Source organism: Hippoglossus stenolepis, chromosome 8 (assembly GCF_022539355.2).
Source record: "Hippoglossus stenolepis isolate QCI-W04-F060 chromosome 8, HSTE1.2, whole genome shotgun sequence".
In the NCBI taxonomy this organism is placed as follows: domain Eukaryota; kingdom Metazoa; phylum Chordata; class Actinopteri; order Pleuronectiformes; family Pleuronectidae; genus Hippoglossus; species Hippoglossus stenolepis.
In genome coordinates, this window is record NC_061490.1 from 23,126,592 (window position 1) to 23,141,961 (window position 15,370).

General features: G+C 42.8%; 1 protein-coding gene across 1 annotated transcript; it reads right to left on the reverse strand.

Moving 5' to 3' along the window:
• Positions 1-1,109: 1,109 nt before the first annotated feature.
• On the reverse strand, positions 1,110-14,951 carry smg5 (SMG5 nonsense mediated mRNA decay factor). The gene is made up of 22 exons (XM_035163712.1): positions 14,490-14,951; positions 14,097-14,195; positions 12,501-12,624; positions 11,923-12,079; positions 11,371-11,460; positions 10,942-11,031; positions 10,536-10,614; positions 10,328-10,453; positions 9,043-9,111; positions 8,400-8,626; positions 7,987-8,124; positions 6,135-7,064; positions 5,871-6,040; positions 5,705-5,780; positions 4,844-5,019; positions 4,068-4,226; positions 3,822-3,881; positions 3,354-3,513; positions 3,069-3,159; positions 2,908-2,982; positions 2,678-2,816; positions 1,110-2,510 (listed from the first exon to the last, which is right to left on the reverse strand). The coding sequence occupies exons 1-22, from the start codon at positions 14,552-14,554 to the stop codon at positions 2,427-2,429; spliced, it is 3,384 nt and encodes a 1,127-aa protein (XP_035019603.1). The 5' UTR covers positions 14,555-14,951; the 3' UTR covers positions 1,110-2,426.
• Positions 14,952-15,370: the final 419 nt, after the last annotated feature.

A 15,370-nucleotide genomic window follows, 5' to 3' on the forward strand; every position in this document is an offset into this window, starting at 1 on the left:
ATGGCACATGGAGACCTAGTTTTTATAGAAGAGGCAGAGACGGGGTGTCGGGACAAAGGTGTGGAGGTGAGAGGGTTTATGTGAAGTTCACTGTGAGGATTTCAGATTCAGGATTAGTGTGTGGAGCTGCAGCTGAATGTGTTGTAATCGATTAAATCTTTCAGGAAACAGTGAAAATCATCGCCCCAGTTTTTCCAATGGGACACATTTCAACAGTCCCAAAGATGATGAGTATTTCATCATGTAAAACACAGAAAAGGTGCAAATGTCGATTTATACAAGTACTGGGGTACGGATTTACTTACAGCCCTACAAGACTATAGCATTATATAATATCACATTGTGTATTGTTGTCTTCTAATATATCATTTGCTGTATTGCACCTCCACCATTTCCCAGTTTGACTGCTTGATGTGCAGCAAATAGAGGATTCATCTGAAAATCAATTGATTAATCCTGATCTGTCTGGAGGTAAAATTATGATGTGACCCGTTAATCAGGTTTTTCCAACACTTCTGTTTTTGAGTTTTGAGAATAGAAAACTAGTAAATTATGATTTCTCATGTTGCCATAGTGATTGTCGTTGCTGTCTCCTGTCTTGTAAGGAAACTCATCAGTCAAATCCAACTCATACAGCTGAGGTAGAGATGTATTGATCATTTGCGTACTTTTCCCATAATGCAGCATCTTTTATTAAACAGTCCACATCTGTAAAACTCCAGACCCCATTTGGTATAAACGGTAAATCCTGAAATACATCTTTGGGGTAATTATTCAGACATATTACTTTTTCTACTACACAAATATTTTAATGTTTCATTTCAATTAAAATTAAAACACATTTTCACTGTGAACTCTACACAAGCTCATAATCAAACCCTTATGTGTAATCTTCAGGAAATGGAAAGTTATGATTCTAGCATGTTTTAAAAACTTTTAATACATTATCACATCACCTGACTACAAACTATCATCACAGCTGAATAATTTGCTCTGATCAGTTTATTGGGAAACAAGTGGACACACAGGCAGCTGCTTCCCTCCAGAGCCACAGGAACATCAAACCACCGGAGCTCAAGCAGCACAGAGAAACGATGAGCACAAAGAAGTCAGCATCTTATGAGTTTCTTTTTATTGTTCAATGCATGGCCACACACACATATACTGGTTTTAATTTTTGCACTGTGCATCATGGGACAGTCACTATGGAGATGGTGATGTAGATGAGATACATTTTAGGAGTTTACAGGGGTCCAAACACAACCCACATTCCTCAGGGAAAGTCAGCCGGCCCTCTCTCTTCTGAGTGTCCGTGATGACGAGCTACAACATGAAGCTCATCGGCTCCTCCCTCCCTCCCTCCTCCCTCCAACATGACACTGTGATAAATAAATCAGAATTCAACATTTCCTTCCTCCGATCTGACGAAAAACCGACCCTTTCAATTTCCCTTAAACATTCTTCCATACGTCGTTCAAATTTAGCTTACAAAAAGCAAAATAAACATCATTTGGGTACAAAAATAAAATCCAAATTAAAACCTTCGACAGGGCGGAGCCTGTCGTGTTTTTTTTTATTCCTTTTCTCTTCTCATACAGAGATAGCACGATACATACATCACTGGTCACAAAGGTACACTGCAAAGAAAGAAAAATAACAAAAACTAATTATTTTTTAAAAAGCCACGTAGGAAAGAAACCGATTCCGAAGAAGTGTACGTCTGTCTTCCTCAACCTTTCCGGCCTTTGAGCTACGAGACCCCTGGTTTGTTTTTGACGGCTAGAGACCTCCTGTCAGGTGGACTGAGCGTGTATGTTCTCGAGCTCGAAGCCGACTTCATACAACCCCCGACTTTACGAAACGCAGCCCCGCCAGACTCGCACATTCATGACCCTGTTTCTCAAATACAGACTGAAGGGAAGGGGAGGAGGGAACAGAAATCCAAACCACTGCTCTAAATATCTATATGGATTCATCTGAGCGTGTGTTGATGTGTGTGCGCGCGGTTTCTCTCTCGACACGTATGTACTCGTTTGCTAACATATACAGTGTATTCCTGGTTAGGGTGTGAACCAGGGGCACTTCAAAGTTGTGTAGCATCCCCCCACTGTTTCCTCACCCCGGCCACTAGGGGTCGCTCTTTATGTTTAGGATTGGAAGTGGGAGATCTGCTGTTCTTTATCTTATCGCGCCGTTTCGCCCGCGTGTCTCTGTCGTATTATTTATTTTTTTACTCCACGGAATTTTCTTTTCCAGCTCTCTAAGCTTTGACTCTTTTCCTTCGATCCATCTTTCTTTTGTTGTTTTTTTTTTCCTTTTGGAGACGCAGATACACACAGAGCAAAAGAGTGGGAGAGAGAGAGGGAGCGAGTGTTGTGATCGATTCAGCTGTTCGCAGCACCGACAGCTGCCCCCCCCATGACCTCTCAGCCGATCTCCTTCCACTGCCGGTAGAACTCCACGATGTTCTTCAGCTCCATGCCCGCCGAGCTCGCCGCCTGCACCGCCGCCTGGCAGAGTGAGAACACAAACAAACAATCAGATGCTACATCATAAACTTCGTTCTGAAGTACAATAACTTCCTGTAGTACTTTAAACTATCACAATGAGCACATCACTGCAGAAGCTGAAGTTTAAGTGTGTTGGGTTCGATGGTAGATGACCATGAGTGACTGACCTTCATAGCGGCTGACCGACTGCAAAGCTCTTCCACCTGCTGGCCGGTGAGAATGGTCACCATGCCGGCTGTATCTTCATCTCCGTTGTTCTGGGAGACTGTTAACTGACGACAGCTGTCCACCATCTTGTACAGATGCCTGCAAATACGGAGGAGGACCAGTCAAAGTCTGAATCATACAGTTAAAAGTGTTAGAAAACCAACAGGAGAGCGGCGAGCAAGGTTTTTACCAGGCTTCCATGTCCTGCCGTTTCAGTTTGTCTCTTTCAAAACTTCGACCAGACTCCTTCTGGCAACGTATGTACCTGTAGAAAAGAACGACAATATAAAGGGATTGTGTTCAACATATGACAAGAAACTGAGGTAAGAAGTGAGGAGCACAGATACGAACCTGTTGCCTTTGCGGAATTCAGACTCCAGGAAGCGGATCCCATCCCTCGCACCGGGATTTTCCTTCTTCAGTCGGTCAAGTCCATCAATTACTACAACACAGAAGAAGATTAAGTATCTGAGCAGACGTTCGTGAACAGGTCATTACATTCAAAGCTGGAACTATAAATGTTTGTTTAAATTGTGTTCTAATGTAGAAAACGTTCACGGCCACATCGTTACACACATGAAGCAAACCCCTCACCCTCTCCTGCTGCTCAGTACAGACAGGGGAGGAGTCACTGACCTGTCCGCGGGATGATGATTATGAAGCAGCCGCTGCCGGCCAGCTGTCGGATGAGGTTCAGGTGGTGGCAGAGAGCAGCTGCGTCTGGCACCAGGTACGGAGACATGGACGACTGGGCCTTGGGCTGCTGGAGGCTGCCCTCTAGCTGCGACACCTCCAACTACAAGGATCGGACAGAAATAAAAAAACTCAGCAGCCGATGATGGGTGATAAATGTGAGATATTTGAGGGTTCTGCTACAGCCTCTAACTTAAGTGAGATGGAGATGGATACTGGTTGGTTTATGATGAGGCCAGAAATAAAACATCACTTCTAGCAAACACAGAAATGTATATTGAATAAAATAAACATTTTCCATCTCTCAAATGGGTGCTGAGTGTGATGACAGACACAACTGTGTCTATGCTGTGTTACTGCTCAGTTTCAATTGGAAACCCAGAGGTGAACAAAGAGTGATGATGTATTAACCTGTAGTCGAAGCTGAGCCATGTCCCTCATTAAGCGATTTCGACGAGCCTCCTCCTCGGCCTGGACAAATCAAGATGAAGAAAAGAAAGTCAACATCCAGTGTTCTTGCTTTAAACACAAGTAAAAACGTCTTTTGGTTCCAGGTCATTCATTAAACATCATGACAGTTATTTAAGTCAAAAGTTACATAACACATTTTTTTCAGTTGCAGGCCCCCTGCGGTGGCTCTGTTCAGACGTCACTCACCATTCGGAACTGGGCCTTTGCCTGTTGCACCAGATTGTCCTGCTCGGACTGGCTGATGCTGGTGAAGATTCCCGCCTCCGGGTTGAAGTGCAGCACGTTGCCCTGGAGATTTGTCAGGAAGTGGCCGAAGCTACGAATGCAACACACTCGCACGACACACTGGAGGAGAGAGACGGAAGAAAATGCTTTGAATATTTTAAGAACAGTTTGATTTTGTAGACAACAATTTTTATCTATTCTAGCAAAACAATTATAATCAGGGTTTCGACAAACAATTATTTCATCATAAATGTATTTGCAGAATCTTGATCGATAAATAAATGTATAAACTGTTTGGACTTAACGCACAAAGGTGATGTTAACAAACTGTTTCTTTTTGTATGTCCATGAGACCAAAACCCAAAATATTTAGTTCACTATTACATAAGACAAAGAAAAGCAGCTTAAACGATTAACTGATGATGAAAATAGCTGTTAATTATCTGTTGATCCACTAATCTCTGCACCTACAGCACCTAGTTGAGCCGATTCGATTAAATCTGTTGGAAATGTTAGTTGCAGAGGTCTTTTTACAGATTCAATCCATTCCATGCTCTTCTTTATAATTTAATATGTTGCGATTATTTCACAAAATACTGGTTCACTGACAAAAGGCAACACAACAACCAACAGTCCTGCATCATGTTTATATAACAAACTAACTAACACTAGAATTTTGTGTTTTGTTCGTTACCCACGCAGAAAATCAATAAAAGCTGAATCCTGTGTGTTCTTACCTCCTGCAGGGGGCTGAGGGACGGGTTGCGGTGAGTAAAGTCGAGGCGACGGTGAGCGACGCTGAGCGCAGGCAGGTGTCGCAGAGCCAAGTCCTCGGGCAGCAGCAGACTCTGGACCAGCCCGGGCTGCTCACACTCACTTAACAGCTGTGTCACCTCTGCATTCAGACCAAGCTCTGTGAAACACACATGGAACGAGATTCAGAGGAAGAAATCACACAGGAGGAGAAATATTCAGTGTGAAAGCTGTAAAGTGAGTCAACAGAACAGGGATGAGATCAGAGATGTGAACACAACTAATACATAAACTAACAACTACTACATGAACAAATATATATAAAGAAATTAGTAAAGGTATAAACAAGGTAGAAAGTATCTGCACAGAGACACGATATTGTTTCAGGTCAAATCCTGACACGATATTAGTTTATCAAAATATTGAAACATGAAATTTACAGGGACAGTTTGACTGTACAAAGAAAGGTGTATTACACAGGTGAATGAAATTGCACCTGAGTTAATTAGAAATGCAATAAATACAATTTTTTATTAGTAGTTAAGTATACACACGTGTACAAGGATTTAAAAATCACATTATTCCACTGAAACAGACCAAGTGTTTTATAAGAAAACCAGATAACAGAGATGTAATTCTATGACAGTTAATCAAATGTCTGAATTGGAGCAAAAAGCCAGACAGACAAATATAAAAAAAGAGATTCAGGATAGGGAAATGTTTTTTCAGTATCAACAATGCAAATATTTTAGTATTACGGACCCAGTGGGCTAAAATCTCAAAACCCTGACTGATGTTATGACAACATATAAATCTCTACACAGAGCAGTGTACCAGGAACTCACCAGCCTCGAGCATCTTGCTGCCATCTGGAAGCAGGTTGAGCAGCACAGACAGTCGGTTCCACAGACTCTGAGAACTCTGCAGAGAAAACAGTGGATCACAGTTGGATAAATAAACAGCTGAGTCGCCGGAGATTCACGTTCAAAGCAGGAGGTGCTGCTCCCTTACCTGTGCACACATGAGGATAATATCAGTGTTGGTCCTCAGCCAGTCAATGAACACTTTCACCACTTGGATCAACCCCTGATTGGTCAAGATCTCCAGCTTCTCCAAGAGGGTTTTCTCGCTATGCACTGACGGAGCGCTGTGCTGGCTATCTTCTGAATCAGAGTCCAAGTCTGAGGGAAAAGGTGAAATGAAAATGTTGCTAAAAAATATCTTTCATTGGCACAGGAAAGCTAAAGGTTAAATGTACAATGAAAAGCCTGTTACCATGTTCATTGGTCCCGTTGGCAGTACCGGGGGTAATGTCACAGGGGGATTCTCCAGGAGGAGGAGGAGGTGGAGGAGTCTCTTGGGAGGGGGGAGCAGAAGCGTCAGTAGGGGTGGGATTACCCGAGGAAGATGAAGCTTGAGGCCTCAACAACATGTTGCTGAAGGTCGGTGCCAGACGGAAGCAGCGCTTGGACTGGAATAGTTGCGAGGACATGGCCTGGAGGTTACTGCTAATGCTGGAGTCACTGGGCAGGAGGGGCCCGTTGGTGGTTGGAGGAGTATCACCGTCCCTGTCACCTCCTTCTTCCTTGGGTTGCTCTTGGTCCTCCTCTTCCTCCTGGTGCTCCTGAGCCTGAGCCTCCAAGTTGTCTGCGCTCTCTGCGTCTTCAATGTCTTCCAAATCAGATCGAGACTCCTGGCTGTTCATGTCCGAGTCCGTCTCTACATCAAACGCCGTTCCTCCTTCCTCCTCCTCCTCCGAGCCGCTGCCCCAGCTCCCCTCCTCAACCTGGGGGGCTTTCTTAGCCTCCTTCCTAACAGTGGAAGAATTAAGGGGGGTTCCTGTCACGGTGCCACCTGATGAATCAGCACCGCCACCCTTCTCTTCTTCATCATCTTCTTCATCTTCGCTCTCAAAGCCTTCGCTTAGGTCGCTCTCGTCCTCTCCTCGAGTGTCCTTGCGTGCAACGCGGCGTCGGCGGAGTCGAGACAGACGAGTGTACTTCTTCTTCTGCCTCTGTTTGTCCTCTTCCGACTTGCGCTGTTCCTCCACGCTGCTTTCCTTTTTGGCACCGACCCTTTCACAGCCATCTGCATTTTTCGCCTCCTCCTCCTCTTCATCATCTTCTTGCTCCAGAGAGCCATTCTGCAGAGGCTTCTCCTCAGAGTGCTCCGTTGGCGGAGCTGCCAAATCTTTGTCCGGTTCATCTAGACAAAAAATAACATTTCACATATTTAAGATTTCATTTAGGTAGATTGTAAAAGACACCTCTCTATAACCTTTCTCTTCGAACAAGAAATTTAACATAACAAATCAAATGTTCTCAATTGGGTTATTCTTAAAAGAGCACGTCAGCCAGAGTCAATAAATATGTTCAACTTAAATTGCTGTTGACAGCCACCTGAGCCAAGAACTGAGTGGGTAAAAACATTGTAATGAGATGGAAACTTTCCGTCCTGCTGCAGTTGTCCCAAAAGATTTCAAACCACAAAGAGCTGCACTTTAATCCTGAAAAGATGTTGCTGATGAGGAGGAATTGGGATTGATGCATTGATCTATGCAGGAGACACAGGCTGGGAGAATCCCTGTATTGTGCTGACTTGTGAGGATTTTCTTTTTAGAACTATCTTGTCGTTCAGCATTCCCACACCACTTAAACATCACCTTAAAATGACCTTTCAAGGACTTTCCAGATCAATATTTCCCTCAAACACAAGGGCCCAGAACAGGATGGTATGAGACACACATCAAGGTTGATTATAGTAACAACGCAATCATTTTTATGAGAACTACTTACATAATCTCTAGATTTTACAGTTACAGCAGTTTATTGCCGTCTTCAGACTTGAATGTTCGCACAATTAGGACTTTCACAAATGAAGAATGCAGCTGCGGCCAGATGTGCTTACACATGAATCTCCAAACCTTTTAGATGAGTGACGCAGAATGAAGGGTGAAGGACATAACGTATAAAACCTGCTACGGAGGTCACAAACTTTCCAAGTTTTTCCATCTGTTTCCTGACACGTCTTTTTCATTTTTATACATTTGTATATTCTATTTGTTTTCTTTCAGGAGAAACCCCAGAGAAAGTCTGAAGCCTGTGCAGACAGAGTTTTCATCTCTCACCTGTGGCGTCAGTTTGAAGTGGAGGCACCTGGCTCTCCGCTTCCTCCAGTTCCGCCTGCAGCCGGATGTTCACGTGGTTCACCAGGTGGGAGAACAGGGCCAGAGTAAAAGCTATGGATGCGCTGTACTGCTTCGATCCTAATGACACAACATACCAACAACTGTTAGTACCCGGAAAATAAATGATTAAATGAATGTAGTTATCAAAATTCAAAGCTGTACTTCTTCAGATTTGTATTCCTAAATTGTTTCAGAACATGTTGCCTGTTGTCTACAGTGATTTAGCTTTGTTCATTTATATGCATTTATTTGTTTAATAAAACAGCGTAAACTTATATGACATTTTGTCCAGGAACTTCCCCACAGACATACTGAAAATATACAAATACTTTAATCAGTGAGCCAACACCAACCTCCCCTCTTCAGGCTGTGCACCACCATCAGACAAGTGACGACCATCTTGAAGACGAGGGTGTCAGGCAGCACCGGGCAGGAGCTGTCGGCGTGCTGCTGCTCCTCCTCTTCCTCGCTGAGGGAGTGGCGAGTGCCACCATGTGGTTGAGGCGGCAGGTAGAACAGCACCAGGTTGAAGTCCTCCAGCACCGACTGGCAGAGCGACGTCAGCTCCGTCTCCATCAGACTTCAGTGAGACAGATGAGGGGAAACAACACAGTGAGGCAATGAAGTAAACACAATTTAAACACAATTTAACAATGACTAATGTAAAGATTCAGGTTTAGGAGACAATATACAGAAGATTTACAAGGTTGTATTATGTGCTTATTTTTGCTTAATTTAGTAAATTTTACAATATAAACAATTTACTTGGAATCGCTATGTTGTGTCCATTCATGTGACAAGTCTGTTCCTACTTAACATATTCAAATATTTGACTTCCATTTCACTGGAACACCTTCTTTAAATACCAACAAAATGGTTAAAGATTAAAAATAGGCTCCCGTCCAAAGGTTTATTTCCACTTTGGACTTTGGTTCTAGAACAGAAGACAAACAGTGCAAGACGAGTGTAGAGACGAGTGACAGCGCAGACCCTCACCTGTTCTTGGGCTGCAGGAGGCTCTGGAGATACATGAAGCTCACCAGGAGACGCTTAATGTCTTTAGATCTGTGGAGAAAAAATTCAATTTTATAAACAATATATCTATCAATCAAATTTTGCTATTTTTTCTTGACCAAATTCGAAAAAAATTACTATTTTGCAAGTGTTGTTAAGAATGCTTTTAATTCAGGGGATTTCATTATTTGCTCTGGGCGTAATAGTAATCCAAATTCCTGATGGTAAATAAACTGTGGCATTAACCATTCGTCCCAGTGCAGCTTAATGAGTAATCCTACTCAAGTGTCACTGGAATGCTTTTGGACACCAGCATGGAAAAGCCACATGAGAAAGAAAAAAAAGCATCTGTACTTCACAGAATCACAAAGCATCATCTGCTGAAATGTTTATTTGACACTATCCTTTTGTCTTTTGTTCCCACTGAGCCATTCCACATTCTCTCCTTAAACAAACTAATTTCCCCACAGGGATCGTCAATCATCTAATCCCATCTGCAGCAAGATTCTGCTTTATCCCATCACCGGCTAGAGAGCCTTTGTGATTAAAAAAGGCGAGAACACAAGTCGGTAATTACATAAGGCCCCAGATATCAACTGGGACTAGATTAAAAATTACTCTGGGGTGTCAGAACAGTGAAGTCAGGATATTCTGTTTATTTCAGACTGATCATCAGAGATTCCACTGCTGACCAGGGAGGGCTCATAATTTAAGGATGCCCATTATTCTGGAAATCGAATTTCATTTGTTTCAAACACATTTGGGCTGAGTGGGTTTACCATCAACCAAAATACAAGGGAGAGCATTTAATGAAGGCAACAAAAACAACAAACTCTATCACTTTAAAAAATAGACTCAGGGAAATTCACGATTTGTACGGCCCTGTTCAGACCTGGGATTAACATGCGTCCAGAGACGTCGAATCACAAGTGCACAGTGTTAAGTTTGTCTGTTCACACTTGACGTTATAATGCATCCGGAATGTGTCACCTGTGACACCTTGTGATCGCTTCCCCACTCTATATGCAAATAAACATGTACGTCATTTTGGTTCCTGACAACCAAATTATGTTTATACTCAGTCTGAGTTTACAGATGTGTCCAACGCCACTGTGTGTGTTTGTGTATATGTGTCTGCACTGAGAAGCGTAGAAATACATTTGATTCGTTGTGAACTGTAGCGAGTCAGAGGACTTCAGCCGAGTGGGCGGTCCTTCATACCCAACACATTTCAGACCTAGTCAGAAATCCTGTTAATCCTCCTCACCTTTGCCGAGATGGAGACAGCTTCTTCATTTCCTGCTTCTTCACTTGATGGTACATCTTGGCAGCTTTGTCAAACAGGCGCTTCAGGTTGCCATAGGCGCCCTCGAAGGGGGCTTCTGATTGGATGCTAAAGCACACAAAAAATGTCTGTTAGGACAAATTTGGTAAATTTCTAATATGACTTGTAATGGCAAATAAACATTCTTCACCAGCGTAGGTAGTAGTAGGTCGCTTCAACGTTGTAGAACTTGCTCCCTGCCAGTGTTCCCAGTTGATTAAAAGGCATTCCTTTAGAAAGGTGGGCGAAGAAACACGTTAACATGTATTTTAGAGTTACCTGAAGTGGACTGAGAATTACTGGATAATGCTCACATGTCAATCTGTAAAAAAATTTCAAACTATTCCTTTAAGTTGCTTTGAAAAAACGTATGTATCTGCAAAACATATTTGCAACATTAAACATCACATACTTCCAGTTATGTAAACATTATGGAAATTGATTTACGTCCTTTCTTTCTTTACAGAACAATTGAATTTAGCATGTTTGCTTTGTATTATTATTGTAGTGTGTGTGATTAGTGCAGTGTTCAGAGGTTTTATATTACAGTCACTCACCCACATGTGGCATGACAGACAGGGCCTGATGGTAAAACCTCTCTGCCAGCTGCTCAGCCTCCACTCCGGCAAGCTCATTCTGGTAACGGGCTGCAGAGCAAAGAACATTACAAAGTTAAAAAAACTAACAAAAAATAGATTTTAGGAGGAACACTTTGTTTTATATGGGTGAAAAATAACTATTTCTGAAATGTCCATGCATAGAAATGCAGATAGCTGACACAATTTTCACTCCAGCAATGTTCAGTTCAATAATGTATAATTAAAATACCAATATCTCTGTATCTCATAAGTCTAAACAGCCGCCTGCCAGTTATACCGAAGCCAAAACTTCCCACGCTGAATGACACACATGCTGTCTCACAACTCTACAAGCTGGCGGGAGAGAGAGAGCGGAGTTCACTGCATATTTTATTATCTTGTTATTACCTAAATCTCCGAGGTAGACCAGACAGCGATGACAGGCCATCTGTGCCCATTCCATCTCCTTGGGGGTGGCCGACACTGGCTTCTTTCGACCTGCGAGGAACAATCACACAAAGCATTTTTAGTTTTACATTTCATTTAGTTGAGGCACTTATCTAGAATGACTTGGAGTTATGCAAGAACAGAACACGGTTAAATTCCAGCAAAGCAACAGAAGAGTCTAAATGTTTGACACAGAATCCATATGTTAATAGAGATTACTTTTCTGTTTTAAGTGACCAAGAAGAAACTATTTGTTATATTTTATCTGGGCACAAAGAAGCAGCCAAATGAGATTAAATGTTATTTACTCCTGTCATTTTTCTGGTGTTTGAGGTAAAATATCTTCAGTAACCAAAGCTTATTCCGTGACCAAGATTTGAACAAGCAGACAGCCTGTTCCATACATGTGAATGCTACACATCCGTCTAACAAACATTAAGTAAGTGATTAGATAATTAGATGCGGCTCGTCTGTTCTATATCTGTGCAAGAATTTGTGTTTTGCTCATCTTACCGATGAGCGGATCTGTGACGTGGGTCCAGTCGATGCACTCCTGCAGCTCCAGCTGGTAGTGGGACTGGATGTAGAGCAGCAGGTGTTGGTAGAAACCCACGCCGGCGATCAGGTGCGTACGGTACGCACACTCCAAAGCACTGCGACTATGGATGTGCTACAGCAAAGAGAAGAGAAAGACAAACGAAAATATTAAAAGGTGTAACCAGCACGCACAGCTTAGGCAGACTTTTGTAGTTTAATGTGTATAAAAAAGGAACAAGCACGTGGAAAATGTAAATATACTCTACTTACATAAAAAGTACATTTTTATAAACAACAAATCCGCTGAAACTACATTTCATAATAGTATAAATGTCCAATAGCAGAGAAATGTGCAATTTTTTGGGATATTAGTTTTTCTCTGAGTGAACCCATGCATAACATGTACACAGTCTTGGTACTTTGTGAAGCACTTTACAGTCCAGTGACCAGAAAATGGCAGATGTCATGTTAGAGTTGACCTTTAAGTTGAAGACAGGTTGTCAAGCCAGCTAACAAGCACTAAAGCCATTTTCCACAGCTGCAGCAGCACTCACCTTCTTGTTGGTCTTGATGACCTGGATGACCTCGTAGTAGACCTTCCTCCAGAGCAGCTCCTCAGCCTTACGGCCGTAGTCGACGGGATGGAGAAACATCAGTTTTACACAAAGCTCCCTCAGCCTAAAAAAAAAGCAACCACACAGAAACACAGATTCACACGTTTGAGTTCGGGAGGAAGTTGGATCACCGGTTGGACAAGTGGACCAATGAGTCAATCGAGTGTCACACAAAGAGGCGGGGCTCCGCGGGAACAGAAAAACAGGATTCAGGATTTTTCTGATGCTGGTCTCACGTTCTCATGTGTGATAATTGTACGCTTTTGACTTTAATACTGTAAAATGACAGTGGAGAACACATACACACAGTTGACAGTTTACCAGGTACAACCAGCTATTCTCCAATGCCAGAGAGGATAATAAAAAAAACGTGATAATACCATCAGCCTCATCTTGGTCTGAGGTGCGAGTATGACCACAGCTCTCACTAAACTGTCTTGGAGGGATCTGAATACTGATGGATAAACCCTTTAAATACTGATGTTAAAATCATCCCATAAAGCCTGGCTTGATGTTTTAAAAACTTTATATTGCGCCAACAATCCAAAACACAAAGATATTCCGTGTACTGTATATGACAAAGAAGAGAAAAAGGAGAAAATATTGTAGAAGCTGGAACTAGCAGATGTTTTGCATCTTGTTTAGTAGCTGCTCTTAAGTAATCAGTCTAACTGATGAATCTGCTGATTGAATAAACTCCACGTCTTGCAGTCTTGACCTGACTGCAGGGCCATCAAGTAAATTGAAGACTGTAGATGTAGGCTGAAATGTACAATGCTACACAGTTATTAAGCAGGATGAGACACTATCTCCTGTTTCTGTCTGCTTCTCTAATTTACGTGATACTTCCTCTTTCTGTGCTTTCTCTTTCTTTGTTCTATTGCACTTCTGTCCGTCCTGGGAGAGGATCCCTCACATGTGGCTCTCTCTTGAGGTTTCTACGCTTCCCCTGTTAACTGGGTTTTCTTTTGGCGGTTTGTCCTTCCTCTTGTTGAGGGACCGAGAACTTTGCACCTTGTTAAGCCCTGTGAGACAAACTGTTGATGATGAATGAATTCAACTGGTTTCTGAAGCAGCAAAACAGGGTATGTGGGTATGTAGGTATCTGAGGATGAACCTTTCCAAGTCAAAAAGAGACAGAGCTTGGGAAACAGGTTCAATACATCATCAGAATACCCGTCAGTGTTTCTAAAGGACCTTCTAGGTTTCTCAAACATCTCCGGTTAAAGGTTCAGTGTGTAGAAATTGGTATCTAGTGTTAAAGTTGCATGTTGCAGCTAAATACCCCTTTTACCTGAGGGCTACGTGTGAGAAGAGGGAGAACCTGTGGAAACCTTCAGTTGTCATAAATACTCAAAAGGTGTTTACTTTGTCCAGTGGGGTCACAAACTTGGGTTGGATGTGAAGTGGACACACAACAAGATCACAGACACGCAGGCAATAGACCAACTCCACATTAGTGAGCCACTGGGATTTGAGGAGACTGATGCAGATGTGCAGGGGACAGATGTTTCTCATGCACGCTGCTGGACGTACTTGTTGCGAAGGCTGATGTTCTCCGGCTTGAAGACCTCTCTGTAGGACGCTTTGCTGCCGATGATCACATCCAGTTTGTGCACAGACTCCACCACAGCCCTGGGCAACACACAGGGGCATTAGCATAGTGACAATGCTAAACATTTACAGGTTGACAGAAAAGGGACGTCAGGCGCGAGCAGCCACATGCAGTTCAGTTTCATTTCTCCAGAACAAAGACAGCAGCGGCTGATGGAGCTAATTAACCCACATTACAACGGCAGTGACCCGCTAACCTGCCGCAGAACCGAGGAGGAAGCGGAGGGCTTCCTTTAATAGCAAGTTAGCTAGCACAATAACGTCCAATTAGCACCTTGGCTAGCTTTGGCCAAAAAAACGGCCTCGCCAACTTACCTGTAAAGCCGCTTGATGAGAAGGACCTTCGCCTCTGGCTCGCTGTCCTGTCCCGGTCCACTCATGTTCGCGGGTGTCCGGTAGTTTGTCCCCTCGCTCCGGCGCCTGTTCGCCGCGTCCTCCCGCCCTCCGCACTCCCACTTGTCGCGGCCACTCGGGTTCGGCTCCCCCCGGCAGTGACAACCGTGTTGATAGCCGGCTAGCTGCTAGCTACCCGGGCAGCGTTAGCTTCCCTCCCCTTCCCTGCGAGTCTCGTTTCGGTTCTCGTGTCCTTTGGCAAGACCCCCCTCTACCCATCCGCTCCGGGGCCCGGGTTGGAGGGGGTGCCGGGTAACTGAGGCTCCTCCCGGTCAGCTGAAGCGCTCCGAGATGCTCCTTGTGTTGTTCCCCGAACCAGCCATTGCTACGAAGGCGGCCATTACTCCTCTCAGGCAGCGACCGCCTGGATATCGCGAGATTTCAGAGCAGTTACGAAAATAAAACCGGAGGTCGTCAGTGGGAAATAAGACTCATTAAATAATAATAATAATAATAATAATAATAATAATAATAATAATAATAATAATAATAATAATAAAATAAATGAAGATAAGATTGGACATAAAACTAATTTAATAATAATAATTAATTAATTAAATAAAAATAAATTAAGACAAGATGGTAAATAAAACCAGTTTAATAATAATGAAAATAAAAGTAAATTTAACACAAGATGGGAAATAGAACCAGTTTAATAATAATGAAATAAAAATACATTAAATTCAATGAGAAATAAAAGTCACTTCATGATGATAACAAATAAGATCAAAACAAATTAATGTAAGATGGGAAATTGAAGTCGCTTAATATAATAAAATATTAGATGAAATGAATTAACACAA